General features: G+C 44.5%; 1 protein-coding gene across 6 annotated transcripts in view; it reads right to left on the reverse strand.

Moving 5' to 3' along the window:
- Positions 1 to 16,282, reverse strand: part of usp54b (ubiquitin specific peptidase 54b) — a 46,789-nt gene extending 30,507 nt beyond the window's left edge. For 5 of the 6 annotated variants that reach the window (XR_006842035.1, XM_046377271.1, XM_046377270.1 and 2 more), the window contains exons 1-3: positions 16,131 to 16,282; positions 6,921 to 7,510; positions 153 to 245 (exon numbers count right to left, since the gene is read on the reverse strand). Coding sequence is in view for 5 of the 6 variants with exons in the window: in XM_046377271.1 (XP_046233227.1) it covers positions 153 to 245; positions 6,921 to 7,076 (249 nt within the window). In the remaining variant the exon portion in view is untranslated. Of the gene's footprint in view, positions 1 to 152; positions 246 to 3,078; positions 3,195 to 6,920; positions 7,511 to 16,130 lie in introns of those variants that run through there. The other variant, XM_046377272.1, reaches the window with a different exon arrangement.
- Between the last annotated feature and the right edge of the window lie 468 nt (positions 16,283 to 16,750).

Here is a 16,750-nt window from a genome sequence, read left to right on the forward strand (position 1 = left end):
CAAGCAGAAGTGCCAGTAAATAGGTACACCACTTCAGTAAATGTACTTCAGCGCTGACCTCTGGTTTACATTTCTGACACCAGTGTTTGTGGGCGCTGCTGGCGCTTTACAATACGAGGGAGAGATGTTTTATTTTATTTTATTTTTTTTACCTTCAAAGCGCAGAAGATACACGAGTCCTCCATGCACTTGTGAGTGGTCAGCTGTCGAAAGCTTCTGCGGAAGATGTCGAGATGCCACAGAACCTGAGAGGCAAAACACACACACACATTTACACACGGAGAAGAAAGAAAATAACTCTACTGGATCAAGATCTGAGATTTAAAACCAGCCACCACTATTTTTAATTAGAAATAAGCAATAAGCATTGGAATCAGCATTTCAAAAACACTAACATGTAGTTATGCTGCAGCTAAGACTGGCAGCAGTCAGACAAAAGGACAGACAGGCAAAATAAACTTTTTACAAACCCTCTTGGATTATCGTGAAAATGAATTGTCACAAAGCTGAAAACGTGGCTGTTTTTCTGAGCTTGTGAAAACTTTTTAGAGACATGTGATCCTCTGGGACAGCGACACTGCAAGCGCATGATGATCTTATAAAATATGATGCTGGATATGAAGTAGTTAAGATTTGCTCCAGCGGCACACACGCTGCTGCTGCCGCAGTGACATTAATCCAGCCACATCAGATATAACAATACAACACTGACAGGGAACATTTTACTGCACAATTACTACGTTTACTTTTGACATCTTTATAATGATAATACATTTACTTAAGGTTTCAATGCAGTGCTTGTACTTTTAGTTGTAGTTTCACTTTGTGGTATTACTGAAGTAACAGATCTGAATACTCTTTAGATGAGTGGTGCCAAGCTTTAAAAACGTTTGAGATGCACTGATGGGGATATCTGAATATGTGGATCATGTCTCATGTCAGACTTTGTCAAAATACTGTAAACTTTTTTTGCTTAGTGGTTTGTTTTTTTTCTCACTACAGCAAACAAGTTGAATGAATTAAACCAAAGCAGCAGCGAGATGACAACGTGAGCCAAAGCTCAGTTTAGTCACATGTTGGGTTGAAAATGGCGAAGCTGCTCTGTGATATTTTCAGTTCATGGAGTTAAAAGCTCAATGGTTTACAGCTGCAGGGAGAGATCCCTCTGTTGCCTTCAGACTTTTCATTTGAGCCAACTTGACTTGGATATTTTATGTACAGATGTGGGGGGGGGAACACAATCCTTAATCAAGTTTCCTGCAGCTTTAAAAAAAAATCTTTTGCTTATATTAACACTGAATCAAATGACTTCCTGTAACGTGAGATGGTTGCAGAGAATGAACACAGTCCACAGCTTGTGCGGCTTTCAGCCATTTTCAGCCAATTGTTTTTTCCCCCAACAGCTCCCACTGTTTTCTTCTTTATAGGGAAAGCCTCAGACAGACAGAAAAACAACCAGCAAAAAGTCCAGGGAGAACACATGAGAACTGATAGAGAAGTGGTCTGCATGAGGGAGGCCCCTCCATGTCCTCCTCTGTCTCTATCTCTAGTGTTTAATTAGAGGAAAGAGCTCTTAGTTCATTTGCCATGCTGAAAGATAATATTGACACAACACTGTCCCTGAGGCTTCGGCTGAGATCTGCAGCACCCCACACGAACGCACTTACAGTATGCACATACAGCTATAGGTCTGTGTGTGTGTGTTTTGAGGAGAGGGTGATAGGTGGAGGAAGGGTGGGGGGGATGACAGACTGCATGCTGACGCTAGTGTATGCGTTCTACCTTTCCCCACTCTCTGTTTCCCCTCCTCTCTCTGTAGTTTATTTGGTCGTGATGAATCGGCTCCCTGCACAGCACTGCAGCAGCCACAAGGAGGGCATACTCTCCCCATGCCCATCGCTCTTCATCACTATCTGTCTATCCATCTCTTTTTTCCTCCTCCTCCTCCTCCTCCTCTAAGCACATCCCTCTATCTCTGCTTCCATTTGTATCTCTCTCTCTCTCTCTCTCTCTCTCTCCCCCTCCCTCCCATTTTAAATTCTCCTATTTTATCTGCAGGAGCATCTCAGGGAAAAGAAACCTGTGATATGACTAACTAACAAAAGCCAAATAAGAGTGATGGAAACATAGACAGGATAAAAACTGAGCTCAGCAGCTCATGTTTTTAGGAAGTCATCGTCTCGCAGCTGCTGCATGATTTGAGTTACAGACTGAGCGATGCTTCTGGATTCTGAAACGTCGACTTAAAAGACATATTTGAATTTTCATTTATGAGATCGTGACAAGAAATTTAAAGTTGCAATTATTAAGATTTTTAGAAAATCAAACCTCATAATTGATACAAATTATGGTCACCTTCCCATTTGCATACAGCCATACAATGTATTTACATGAAGTAATTATCTTTAGTTTTGATGCTAGTGGTGGGGTCCACCATGCCTGCCCTGAAGTAGATTAAGACTGCTTGTCTAAGCACAGGGGACTCAGAGGAAAACATTACAGCCTCACTGTTCATTACCTCTGCACATGATCACAGCTACATTTAGTCAGTGCTAATGCAAACACAACTTCGTACTGCTTATTATTCAAAGTCTTTGATTTTCAAAACACCTGTGGCTTTCACTGCTGCTGCTTGCTGTATTACCTATTACCGTAGCAACCACAGGTGTCAACCTGGCCTGAAGTCTCAAAGATATAACTTTAACACGCTTTTGTTGTGTTCAAAGTTTGAAGCAGCCAAATTACAGGACAGATTATATCAGCTTTTAACCGGGCAAGACTGATGTCTGACTCTTCACTCTTTACTGCAGCAAACAACCAAACTGAAGTTCTTCTTAGGGATCTTAACGCAGAACTATCAAACTAAAACTGAACTAACTCATACAGATTAACATTATGACAATAACGTAATAACGTTAAATGTTAAATTACATTGTAATTAATGTAATTTCTGGCACAGCACTGAGGTCGGGTGCACCAGCTGACCAGCATCAGATGGCTCTTACTGTAAAAATACTCATAATCACATTCAAAACAATATTCAATTAGACAGACTCTCACTGTCTCACTCCTCTCTACCTCCGTCAGACTGGCTGTAACCGGTTGTGTTGGTTAATGTCTGCCCTCCAGGCCCCCGCAGCGCCTCCTGTTCTGGTCTCCTATTACCCCGCGTGGCGACATCATCTCTTTTCCTGTGCATTTTGGGTATCACATGACACTGCTGTCATGGCGCTGGTGACCTCAGTTATCGGACAATAGGTTTTCAAAAACAGGCGTTTTGATTTGTCATAGCAGGACAGCACATTACCTTAAACAATGACTCCATTCAAGTGAACCAGCACGCACAAAGCCATGAAAACTGAAGCAGATTTTATTATTTTCACCTGAGATTTTCCGACTGAAAAAGGACTTGAAATTTGCTTGATGCCCTGCAATAGTCCTCAGCATTTCCATTTCTCATCATCACCTGATCCCCACGCACATCTTTCCACCTGTTCCCAGCATCTTTATCAACCGCTGAGTATATTTAAATTCTTCCTTCATGCTCTGCTGTGGACTCTTGCTTCTGTGTCCAAGCAGAAAACACTGCAGCTGTATGTTACTTTCAGCTTCTTGCTGAATCCTCAGCTGCTGCTCGGACTCGCTGGACTCCACCTATTTCGTCTAATGAAAGCGGAAAGCAATAATCTGTGCAGCAAATGTTCCTGTATCCTCTAATGTAAGCGTCTCCCACAGAAACGTTAGCGCAGAAAATAGAAAATGTCAGTCTGTGTTTTCTTGGCCTTCATTCAGCTGCAGTGCAACTCTGTCTCCTCCAAATCACGTTTCCATATTACTGAACTGTTTTCCCAATTACACCGTGATAGCCAACGTAATCTCTGCCTGGATTACGTTCAGAGGCAGTGTTGTTTTTTAATTAATGCAGCGATACATTTCTGTTGCACGCTGCAAGTCACGAGAGGGGAGGCTGAGGTGGTTTTAGACAACAAAAGCACTCAGAGTTTGGAAACGGTTTGGTTAAATAATCACTGCTGACGTTTTCTGGAATAAACCGAAGCTTCCTTTTCCACCTTGTTAACCTCAACCAAGTGCTGCCTGCAGCCAAATATAATCATGGAAAAGTGAAGTAAATTGCAATTCTTACTAGTTTGTGTTGTATTGCAAGGTCTGATATTTCACCGGAAAATAAATGTAATATGTAGTGAGTGGATATTTTACGTTCACTTGCAATGTTAATATAAAAAAGATTAAAACATTTCCTCATTAAGATAACAGAAAACAGAATCTGACTCAGTACGTCTTTTATGATGTCCATTAATATGCACTTATGTTTAAAAGCATATGATTAATAGAACACTAAAATGCATGCAGCCGTTAAAGTTTTCAGTCATGAAGTTGAGATTCACTTTTCATACGACTGTACTCCAGAAAATCAGGACTTTTACAGTTAATCTAATTGGGTGTGAGGTTTTCGTGTGTATTTTATTTTCCATTGTCTCTCTCTCTCTCTCTCACACACACACACACACACACTCGCACACTGCTGGATGGGTGAACCCATGTGTTGCTGCTTCTGCAAAGCCCGTGTGCTCTTTAACTCCTTTAGCTATTTTATTTTCACTGTGTTTGTACAGTGAAAAATAAAGTTGCTGAGCATACACTCACGCTACCTCACAGCACCTTCTTTCACTCTCATTAAAACCCACACTCAGAACAACCACGACTGCTGCTTACGCTGCCACCCTGCAGCTCCACTGCAGCAGCAGGGGGTGAACAGCCTCACCCAGGGGGCCCTCAGGGACCAGAACGCAGCAGAGAGTTTTTTCACTTACTATCAGCAAAGGCATCTCGGAGGAAACATTGCAGAGCCTTCTCATGGACTGTTTACAGCCATTTTACTAATCAGTTAATCATCAAGATGTTATTCTTCACGTAGAAATGCAAAAGATTTGATGCTTGTACCTTCTCAACTGTGAGAATTTGCTTTTATCTTTGTATCTTTGGGTTTTGGATTGCAGCGTTTTTCACTGGTTCTGAATTTTTTCATTCTGAATTTATACATCTTTACAGCAAACAAATGAATCAGCTCTATTAAAAAAATATTTTTGCTGTAGCCGTCTAGCGAGTCTATCTATCCCGGACCTGAACTTTGACCCCTTATTAGTGCCGACTCACGCAGGTTGCTCGCATGCTCATTTATATTGTTACAATAAACATGCGCACTTGAACACACAGAAATACAACAAATGTCTCAGGACGTTCCCTCAGTTTATCGTTACTCATCCGTGTCATAATCAACATCCTCTCTCTCTCTCTCTCTCTCTCCTGTGTGTGTGTGTGTGTGTGCATGTGTGTGTCCTTGAAGTGGCCCACTTCTCTCCCCCCTTGAAGCTGCCTTGCAAGCCTTTGTTGAGGCATTTTCTTCATTTCTTTTCACAACTTCACACTCTTCACTTTGTCTTTTCACCCATCTCTCTCTCTCTCTTTCTCTCTCTCTCTCCCCCCCCTCCTCTAACCACAAACACTCATTTTCTTTTTTGCCCCTACCTTATTTGACTCTTTAACTCCACTCTTTCTTGCAGCAGCATCCCCTTCAGTCTTCTCTTCATACTGTATACTCCTCATCCCTCTTGCTTCTCTTCTCCCCCCCTTCAGAAACTTTTCCTCGTCTCATCCATCCCTCCGCTTTCTCCAACTCTCCCTAAGCTTCTGCCTCATCACCCCCTCCTTCAGCTCCTCAGCTTACCCCAACATCTCTCCCTCTCTTTCTCACTCCTCCAAGCCAGTAGTGAAGCAGCATTTGTGTGTGTGTGTGTGTGGGTAGAGAAGCAATGTGTGTGCCAGCTGGAAGTCTTGGGAGGAGGGAGGAGTGTGTGTGTGTGTGTGTGTGTGTGTGTGTGCAGAGGAGTTGCAGCAGTAGCAGCGCAGTGTAAGCATCTCCACACACAAACTGGACGTCCACACTGAAGCCAGACTGGCGGCGGTGCCAAAACCCGGCAAAACACGCAAACACCTCTTAATATGGCCCTAATCTCATCCCTATCGTGCTTAAATATCAATTTACTGCAGTCATGGAGTGTGTGTGTGTGTGTGTGTATGGGGGGGTTAACTGTGGGTGCATGAGAGTGTGTGTGTGTCAGCATTGTGCATTTTGTGCAAATCCCTACGCACAAAAGATGCCTAAACCCTTTAAAAGGTGGAAATTAGTAAATGCAGTAATCAGAAATTTCTTCATTATAAGGATAAAATTACTACTTTTTAAATTTTCTCAGTGCGCAGCTATGAAAAGCATCAGAAACGCACCTTCTATAAATATGAATGACACCGGAAAAACCTGTGTTTTAATGCGTTTTTGGCAAGAGGAGCATATTTTAAACTACCATTAGAAAGCGACTCTGCACTCCAGCATGTTGGATTTCAAATGACACACTGACTTTAAGATTAAAATGCTGAATTCAGCTTGTTCTCAACGGATCCAGTTTATCCAAGTTTTATGGGCTAGAAAGTAATTGGACAAGTTAAAGTGACATAAAATCAAATTAAGCCATCATATTTAATATTTCAGTGAGTTCACTCTGGAGTCTCCAGTCAACAGATTTCATCTTGCTTTCCTCGTGTGATGCTCTGCAGGCCTGCACTGCAGCTGCCTCACTTCTTCTTCTGCACCAAGTCTGGTCTTCAGCAAATGTGGCAAATGTTGGGACTTACTAAACTAACAAAAAGTCTCAGAATCCTGTAGTTCTGATTTTTTTCATTGGCAAATGAGGTTAGTAATAAAACTGCTAATAAAACACGCCACTCTTACGAGCCGGTGAATTGAGGTCAGGTGACTCACCGCTACATTATGAAGACATGTTGCTACCCTTAATACTTTCTGACTTGTCTGTGTGTGTGTGTGTGTGTGTGTTTATCTGACCGACCTGCAGAGCGCTGTTGAGGAAGCAGCTGTTCTGTCCCGGCTCGTTGCTCAGGCCTTTACTGGGTGCGATGGAGGTCATGGTTCTCGGGGTCACCAGCCCCTGCACCCCGCCTACCGCTCCGCCACCCGATGCAAAGTAGTTCCTCTTCCACGACATCACTACCTGGACGCCCCCGTTTCCACAGCGAGGCGGGGAAGGGGCGGGGCAGCAGACCAAGCGACGGCCTCTATGTCACTCCCATGAGAGAGAAGAAAGGGAGAATGAGAGAAATGCGGAGGAGGAGGAGGAAGATGTGTGGGGAGGACGAGGAGGGAGGCAGCAGTGGCAGATCGAGGAGATGTGGTGTGTCTTGGATGGGGATTTGGCACCCATACAACCCTCCCCCTCTCTAGCCGTGCTTTTACTTTAAAATCTGTCCACTTGCTGTAGCCAGGCTTTTTGTTTTTCTTTTTTTAGCTCCTTGGATTTAGCAGTTTGTGTTTGAGGACATGCGAGCGTGTCCAAAGCGTCCTTTGGCAGATTCTGTCAGATAAATGTTGATGTCCCATGGGGGGACCCCTTTGATGCTCTCTTCTCCTTTTTCAGTTTGCCTGTAAGACACAAAGACCAACATGTTAGGACTTCTCACACAAAGCAGCACAATGCAAGAGCTGCATTTAGCAGGCTTACACAAACATAATAAGCTGCATATGAGGAGTTCCATCAGTAGTGTAAACACAGTCCTGATAAATGCCTGAGTGATCAAATAATACAATTAGTAGGATCATTTTTCAGCTATATCGACCTGCCTTAGGATAAAAACGCCGTTGTGGGGGTTAAAACGGGAGTAAGACGCCCTCTCCTGGTTTGAAAAAACCAGTAACCACTGCTGCTAAGCATCTCGAGCGATGAAGACAAACTGAAGATTTCAAAATGGAAGAAGACGTGAAAGCCAAAGACACGACAAAATCATGACAGATTACACCAAAAATATTTGCTAATCCATGGAGGTTTCATGTTTGTAAAACTAAATCATAAATGCAATTTAAAAATCTGTGACGTTATCACAATGTAAGTCAAGATGGCGAACACCACTGCGCATATTCAGTGGGCCATATAACCAGGAGGTAAATTCAGAAGCTCGAAACTTTTTTGGCATATATCCCAGATGAACAATTCATATCGGAATGAATTAGCGCCATCTTTGAGTCCAGCTCTTACAATACGTTGGTGGTATTTGTCCATTTGTTGTTCTTTTGCCCCCTAGTGGCCACAAATCAATGCATATGTCATTGCCTTTACAACATGGATCTTGAAAATCATCACATATAAACAGCAGTGTTACTCAGGGTAACATTGCATCAGTGATATGACACAGGGCCTGCTCGGAGAAATCTGTTATGTCATGTCATAATCGGTACTTAGGGACATTATCTAGAGCCTGTGCTTGCTATCCAAATGTGATGGGAGGGAGATCTGTGTGTTTGTCACCCTACAGTAAGTCTGCGTGGGTGTGTGCACATGAAGTTGCATAACCCCCTCCCAACCATTCCCACCCCCAACCCACTCTTCCCCTGTAGTTTCAACCTGGCTGCCACCACAGCACCTACTTGGAAAAAGGCCAGCAGGTGAGCAGTGTATGCTCTCACTGTGGTGATTGACACATGGAATTGGGGTGATGAGGTGGGGTGATGAGGGGGTGGGAAGAAGGTAAGATAAACATCGTGACCAGGATGGCAAGGGAAATGCATGAGAGCAAATATGGAAGGAAACATTATGCAACTGGGGAACAGAAACATCACAATGTCAGTTCATCCACTTGTCACACAGCCCTACTGCATACTGACACTCATCTATCTATCTATCTATCTATCTATCTATCTATCTATCTATCTATCTATCTATCATCTAACTATGAAAAAGAGAGAAATTCACATTCAATACATTCACCCATAAACAAACTGCCAGAGGATTTATAAAGGGATTTGGCTGGCATGCCACTGTGTGCCATTTTTCCTCTACAGCACAGAATCCTGAGCTTCTGTCTCAGCATACAGTGTGTATGTGTGTTTGCACGTGTGTGTGTGTGTATAAGTGTGTGTCTCCCGCTGAGCCTGTGTGGAGTGTGTGATCACACATCCTCTCTCTGACTGCACCCTACAGCAGTCACACACAACTGAGACCACTCTGGCAAGCCCTGGCACAAGCACTGTTTATGTGGACTCTCTGTGTGTGCGTGCATGTGTGTGTGTGTGTGTGTGTGTGTGTGTCCACATCTTCGGCTAGTTACCATGGAAATAGGCCAAGCAGCAGGCACGCGGGGGAAAAGCCGAACCATGTGATTTAACTGAGAGACACACTGTGCTGCACTGGTTGAGAAAAGACACACACGCAGACACACACACATGCGCGCGGCTGGCGAGTGATGATGATGTGTATTGATGGTGGAGAGTTCCTGGAAGCCAGAGTGAGTCAAGGCACAAGTCAATCAAACTCCCTGACCCCGCGCTGGCAGGCATAAGGAAACCAGGACCTTTGGTTGCAGTCCAGACAGCGAACACACATGAAAGACATTTTCCACGTGAGCTGTTGAGGTGAGGACACTGGTTCTACATGCACACACAAACACAAGGGGTGTGTGAATGTGTGTGTGTGTGTGAGTGGGTGGCTTCATCTTCTAACCTAATGTAAATCAGCCCCAGCTCAACTTCAAGTATGCACAGTTTGTCACTAAACAAAGTCCTGACGTCTTTAAGGGTCATGTTTCGAATTAGCACTGAGAGAGTTTAAAGAGTTCATTTAACCCAATCCTGAAGGGCAGCGGGCAGCCACCGTATGGCACCTGGGGATCAATCCAGACCTAAGCCTTCATCAAGTGAACTGATCAGACAGTTAACATACATGTTTTGACGGTGGGGGAAGTGGTGCTCCCGGAGGAAACCCACACAAGCAGAGGGAGAACATGCAGACTCCACACAGAAAAGCCCTGTTCCTGCCATTCAGCTCCATTTTGTTTGTGGAGCTCACAGCTTTGAAAAACGATGTTTGAAAAGCTCAACAGAAGCGTCTCTCCTCCTACTTACCCTGAATAATTCACAGACCTTACTGTCAACAGTTTCCATTGGAAATACTTTCTACTTAAGACACAGTCCCAATAAAAACTGCTGACAGGAACAGCTCTGTGGATTTTTAAAAGTGTCATTTTCACTGCTGTGAGCGCCTCAGAGGAAACTCCAGATAAGAAACTGAGTAAATAAAACAAAAACTATTTATGTAGTAGATACTTCACAAGCATGTAAGTAAATATGCCTTTAGCGATTTTAGCGAACTGACCCTTTAACCTCCTCAGCTGCACCAACATTAGGCAGGTTCCTGATTGAAGTTTATTTCTTCTCACAATCACAATGCAATATAAGTTGATTGGTTAATATTCAGATTATATTGACAGGATTTTATAATATGTTGTCCACTTTACTCACATACACAATTTGAAGGGGCAAAAATACAAAAAAGAACCTGGAGTTACTCTGCTGCACTGCACGATATGTACCTTCTTTACAATGAACAAGTCTCAATAGCAAAAAATGTACAATATGGTGGACTTTACCCTTCAACAAGTCACTGGAACGAGTACAAACAGACTGTATATGAGCTATCAAATGGTGTAAAAAAATGTTTTATGTGACTCAAAGCTCAAAGGGACGGATCTCAGGTGGTTAAGAAGGTCTTTCTCAGTTTGTCGGTCTGACAACAAATGATTACTTGCAGATCAATAAGATCCTGTGAGGAGCACAGCTGGCAGCACTCAGGTCAGACAGCTGTTTTCACGGTTCCGCTATGCTCGCACCACTGCTCCTGCCACTACTACAACCAAGTTTCTGACCCCACCATTTTCCCTCTTCACCTCTCCTTTCCTCTGAGCTCATCAAGTGGCACGCAGAACTTCTGAAGTTTGCAAGAGTTTACCCGAGGACAAGATGTGAAGGATGGCTCGACGCCTGTTCATTCCCCCGGTGCACAGTGACGCTTCCTCTCTGATCCGCAACTCTGCCATTAATGTAAACACTCGCTGAAAGCATCCGTCCGTCATTCTGTCAGCCCATCAGATCAACAATGGAGAGCAGTGGCACCACACATGACAAACGGATCGAGCCCTCTGTCCATTTTCCATCCTCATCTTTCATGTTTTTTTTCACTCTCTTCTCGTCCTCCTGCTATTGTGTCTCTGTGTGCTTTGGAGAGAACACAAGAAGGATGTTTTCCTGATAAATTCTTGTGTAAATTTGAGGTCATTTTATCTCTCCTGAGGACTGGTTTTAACACAAGACCCTTTCACTGTGGTCTATACTGGCTCAGCAGAGCATGATATATGATACTGGAAAAGCTGAGAGGAAATAACCAAATTTCCAAGTACTTCCTCTACATCTTAAAAGGAATTTTCAGACTCACTTGAAATGAAAATCAAACAAAAATGAATCCATAAATCAGGACGGGAATATTGGACTACCAACACCTTTAAATCAAAGCAATGCCTACTTGCGAGTCCTTATCACATGCCCATGAGCTGTGAACTAAATCGTGATGTTACCCCATCAGACTGTTTTACTTGGATTGTTTTTCTATCCAGTATTTCACAATAAAAAAAAGACGAGCGGAGAGAAAAACAAACCTGTGAAGCAGAAAGACAGTATGCTATTATTTCCTGTCTTGTTTTTTTATTGATTTATCTTACCACCAGTTGAAAACTCCTGAGTCCCAAGGTTAGGAACAGCTGGTCCAAAATACATTACACGGCCAGAAGTATATGGACTACCAAACAAGGTAAGTGGACACCAGAGGATTAAACCCACAGAGGCTTTCAGGCCTTTCACATTTTGGAATCTGCCTGCATGAGTTTGTTCCCATTCAGCCTCAAGAGCATTTGTGAGGTCTGGCACTGACTTTGGGTGATAAGGTCTGGATCACAGTCAGCGTTCCAGTTCATATCAAACGTGCTGGATGGGGCTGAGGTCATGACTCTGTGCAAGCCAGTCAAGTTCTTCCACACCAAACTGGGAAAACAATTTCTTGATGGAGCTGATTTTGTGCACAAGGACTTTGTCACGTTGAAACACAGTCTCGCCAAAACCGTCGCTACTAAGTCTACATTATCATTGCATGTTGGCAAAACAATCTCACCACAAGGTCCATTCGGTGGCTGTTCATGTGTCACACGACCTTCCACGGCGGATGGAAGCGTCATGGAAGAGCTTGAGAATGATTCATGGTGCGGTTTTTGGTTTTGTGCCAGCTGCTGTTTCCAAGGTCAAGAATGAACTTTTCAATCTCAAATCACTGCATGCTGTGGTATTAAAATTTCCCTTTGGAACTGGAAAGAAAGGACTGAGGCCAAACCATGAGAAATGGAAATTACAGAAAAGTATGCAGACAGGGGTGTGCATATACTTTTGGCCATATAATCTTGTTTTGTTGCTTTCATCTTTGGACACGTATGCATGTATGAGGAATCAGCATCTGGTTCATTTAGTTCTTGTTCTCCCTTTTATCACCCAATTTATTCCCTTCAGCTGAGGGGAAAACATTTCGAGATTCAAAAACTGGCCCCAGAGTCAGATGGAAATAAAATGGTCTTCATGACACAGCTTAGTGATTCGAATTTACAGCCTCTGAATGTCTCTGCTGTGGGTTAGTGTGGCTTGGTGACAGTGACACCGGTGTCACGCAGGCTGAACAAAGAGCTGATATTGTCCCCGAGGACAATAGCCCGTCTCTCACGCTGTCTCCCTCCCTCTCAAGCAAACATAAAGGCGAGAAGTATATTTATATATCCCTGTTTTAAAAAAAGAAAAAGAAAAGAAAGTCTTGATGTTTTCTTTCACAAACTGCGTCTCCTTCGGCTGCACTTCCCTCTCTCCCTCGCATTCACTTCATTCCTGCTCTCCTGTTGTCTCCCACTTTCTTCCACTGACCTCTATTTTCCCTTCTCATTCACACCCTCCATTAATTCCTCCATTCAGCTCTGTCTATTTCCTTCCCATTTCTGAAAAAACTTCACTTCACATGCATGTTTGCCCTCTCTCTCTCTCTCTCTCACACACACACACACACACACACACAACACACACACAGTGGTTTCCCTGTAACTGGGTTATGTGTAACTTCAAATAGCCTTAGTTGACAATAGGGAGAGCCCAGAGTTCATCCTCCCCTCCATGCTTCTCTTTCTCCTCCTCTTTCCAACTTAAAATCCAAAGACAAGTTATACATGTATGTGTGTATTTTAAGTGTGTGTGTGATGTGAGAGTGTGTATGCGTGAGTGAACATACAGTAGGCACACGTGCAGCTGCCAAGACTGAGATCCCTCGTTCTGTTCGCCTTTTTATTTATTTTTTATTTTTGGAAGATTCAAGGTCATTTCCCCGATCAGGCTCTCTAACATTAAAGTATACATGTGAAAACACACACGCACTCGCATGAACACACACGCGCACACGCATGTACGCATGCACGCTATAACCTAGATGCAACCCATTATCGCCGTGGAACACGTGAACACCCAATCCTATTAGCAGAAAACATAAAGAGGGGCGAATATTTGCCTAATATTTAGGCTATTACATAACCATCCTTATTTATGATGCATGCTGGGAATCATGTGAGATTTTTACCGTTTAAGTCAGAGCATAGAGAGAGAGGAGGAGGGGGAAACAGGGATGACAGATAAAGATATGGAAAAGGAAGGAGAGCCAAAGAAAGAAGGCAAAGGGAGAACAGAAGTGAGGATAGAAAAGGAAAAAATGGGGAAAGAAAAGGAAAGGAAATGAAAAAGAAAAGAGGTGAGAAAATGAAAGAAAGCAGAGAGGAGATGAACGGAGGAAAGGAAGAGAGAGAAAAATTGATTAGAGAAGATGAGGAAAAAGTAGGAGAGAAGAGTAGAGCAGCGGAGTCAGAAAGGAGAAAAAAGAAGAGAAGGAGGAAATAAAGTGGAGAGGAGAGTGGGACCCTGCATTGAATAAACAACAACATATCAAAGTTAGGGAAAAAGAGAACGAGCTCTCCAGCGGATGGTAAAGGTCAAAGGAGACATATGAGCGTGCCTTTCTCTCCCTCTCCTCCTTCTTCATCCACTGAGATGACGAAGATAATCTGCTCTTCTTTATACCTCAGCCCTCCTATAATCCCATACATGTGGACCCATCCCTGACCACTGAGGCACAACAATGAAACGCCCTGGGAAACACGAGCCGGGATTATTCACACATGACCACCTCTGCAAACACGCAGAGGATTTGAACCAATTAAGTCAATTTAACAAGAATTCAAGTGAATTTAATAGACTTCACCGCATGACAGTTTGTCTACAAACACGCAGAGTCAGTGAGACCCTGAGACTGATTGATCGGCACGTTTAGACCATGATGAGGCGGTTTCATTGTGGATATTCTGAACAGATAGCTGACAAAAACTCTGAGCATGGAGCTCTTCCTCCTCAGCTCTGGAGAGGTTCTTCATCAAGGGTTTCCCAACTGTCACACTGACATACAATATCAAACAAAACTTCTTGGTTGCTTTGAGTATTTAAAGCCCTGGGTGGAATCACCCTCAGAGGGAAGGCACAAAGTTTTTCTAGCAGTGTTGCCAACTGGACCAACAAAGGACAAACAGTTTTGTAGATAAAGGTAACATGAGTTAACTTTCAAGGACGTCCCGCCTCACGCAGAATAAAAGGCTGTAAGACAAGAATACTGTACCAAAGCTGCAGTGACAGGTCATGAAATATGGGAAAGGCAGCATATATAAGGACATGTCATATTAAATAAAGTACAACTATGGGCACTGAGCTGGTGGTTTTAAGCCAAAGCGGGATGAGCGGATGTTGCATATTTGCAGGCAGCAGATAAGCGCGTGCACACACGCACACACACATTAATGCACACACCCATATGCTTACATTAAAACTCCAAAAACAAAGCAAAAACTCACTGCCTGTGTTTCATCTCCAAAAACTAAAACTGATGATACGTCCAACTTAAATGTCAAGGCGACATTTCAGCTCAGTTTGCAGGGTCAAGGTGTGCTGCTGGAGCTGTGTGTGCGTGTGTGTCCTCAGGTGTGTGTGTGCGTGTGTGTGTGATTTGCATATCTCATGTTATGGGGACATAAACCTGCTCAAGCGGCCATATTTTATCTCCCCTGTGGAGGCATGATGTCAGTTTCTGCACAGCCAAGCGTTCATTTCAGGGTTAAGACCTGGTTCGGGGTTAAGGTCAGACACAGGCTTGGATTCGGCTTTGAGCTTGGGTTTAGGCATCTACTGACAATTCAGGATAAGCTTAACGAGGAAAATGTGGGACCTTTTTCCATCCTGTTTTGTCAGTATTCACGTGTGGGTGCGCGCGTGAGGCAGGCAGCAGAGGGCTGTGTCACTGTCACTAACGTGACGGCACTATGGGGCTGATGCGGGGTCCAAAGTCATCAATCACGCGGATCGAAACCGCAACGTTAAATCGATAACGACCCCCCCACACACACCACCACCCCCCACCGGGAGCGATGACAGTGGAGTGTGAATCCGCCTCGGTAAAAAGGCTGCGGTCTCTCGGCCATCCATCAACAAGTCCATCACAACAGCGTACAGTCCAACAAAACACACATACAAGAAAAGCACAGGACAGGAGCCACGCGGACAGTAGTGGCACGCACTCAGGTTGGTTTGATGAAAACCTGGGAAAAACGAAGCCGCACTGTGATGCACCCGGGATGAACTTGAGGGGGCAGGGATGCTGTTGTCCGTTAAAGCGGCAACCTGTGTGCAGCACGAGGAGGAAATGCTGCGTGGGGGGGGGGGGGGGGGGGGGTGAGGAGGGTGAGGGGGGTTGTTAGACCACCTGACAAGATACTAAAGCAACAGAGGGAGAACACAGAGCAAAGACCGAAAAGACCGCTGGCTGTGCTGCTGATGAGAGTAATGATGACAATGATGGAGGTGATGAGGATGATGATGATGATGATGATAGAGAGGACTGTCCTCCGAGGCTGTCACGAGAGCACATCTGTTGAGGATCACATCTGGCCGACACGCTGACTGCCCCTCCAAACACACACACACACACACACACACACACACATACTGACGGTGTAGTCTGTGCGGTCACATGCGCGTAACCCCCGGTCCTTCTCTAACTGTGATGGAGCCCATGTAGTGCGTAGTGTGCTGGTTTTTTACTCACCCCGGCTGCTGTCGCCGCCAGTCTCCGTCCGATCGCGTGTCCTACAGTGTGATTTAACGGGAGAGAGGGCGAGCCGTGGGCGCATCCAGCCCCCACCAGCGCCATCCAGCGCTGCGGTCGCGGCACTCCGCTCTCGCGATACCGTGCCATCTTCCAGCTCTGCCCGTGGAGAGTGTGACGTATCGGTTTTATCGAGGCGGGTTGCTCGGCGCGATGCCGCCGCCTTCTGGGCGTGAGGCGGAAGGAGCGCAAGGATGGCGGTGGTGGTGGTGATGTCATCCCGTAGCCGACCGTGGCCTTACCTGTTCTGTGTCGTGCTCCACACACCTCCGCTGTCACATGTAGCCTGCTGTCAGCAACATGTAGAGGACATCTGTTTAATTGCTTTCACTGGAGACCAGCCAGAACCAGTTTACACTCACAGCCTGCTGTTCATGGCGCAGGTGAGAGGGGTCACGGTGACACCTGTTTATTGGCAGCGATTTTTAATGCCATCACAAGTGAGAGAAAGTGGCACTGGGAATGAAAAACACCGAAAGGTAGCATAACACAGCAGCAAAGACGACATTAATAGTTCCACATTTTTATTTGCTTTCTTGCTGAGAGTAAAATGAGAAGAC

The sequence above is a fragment of the Scatophagus argus genome, chromosome 21, assembly GCF_020382885.2.
Source record: "Scatophagus argus isolate fScaArg1 chromosome 21, fScaArg1.pri, whole genome shotgun sequence".
Taxonomy (NCBI): Eukaryota; Metazoa; Chordata; class Actinopteri; family Scatophagidae; genus Scatophagus; species Scatophagus argus.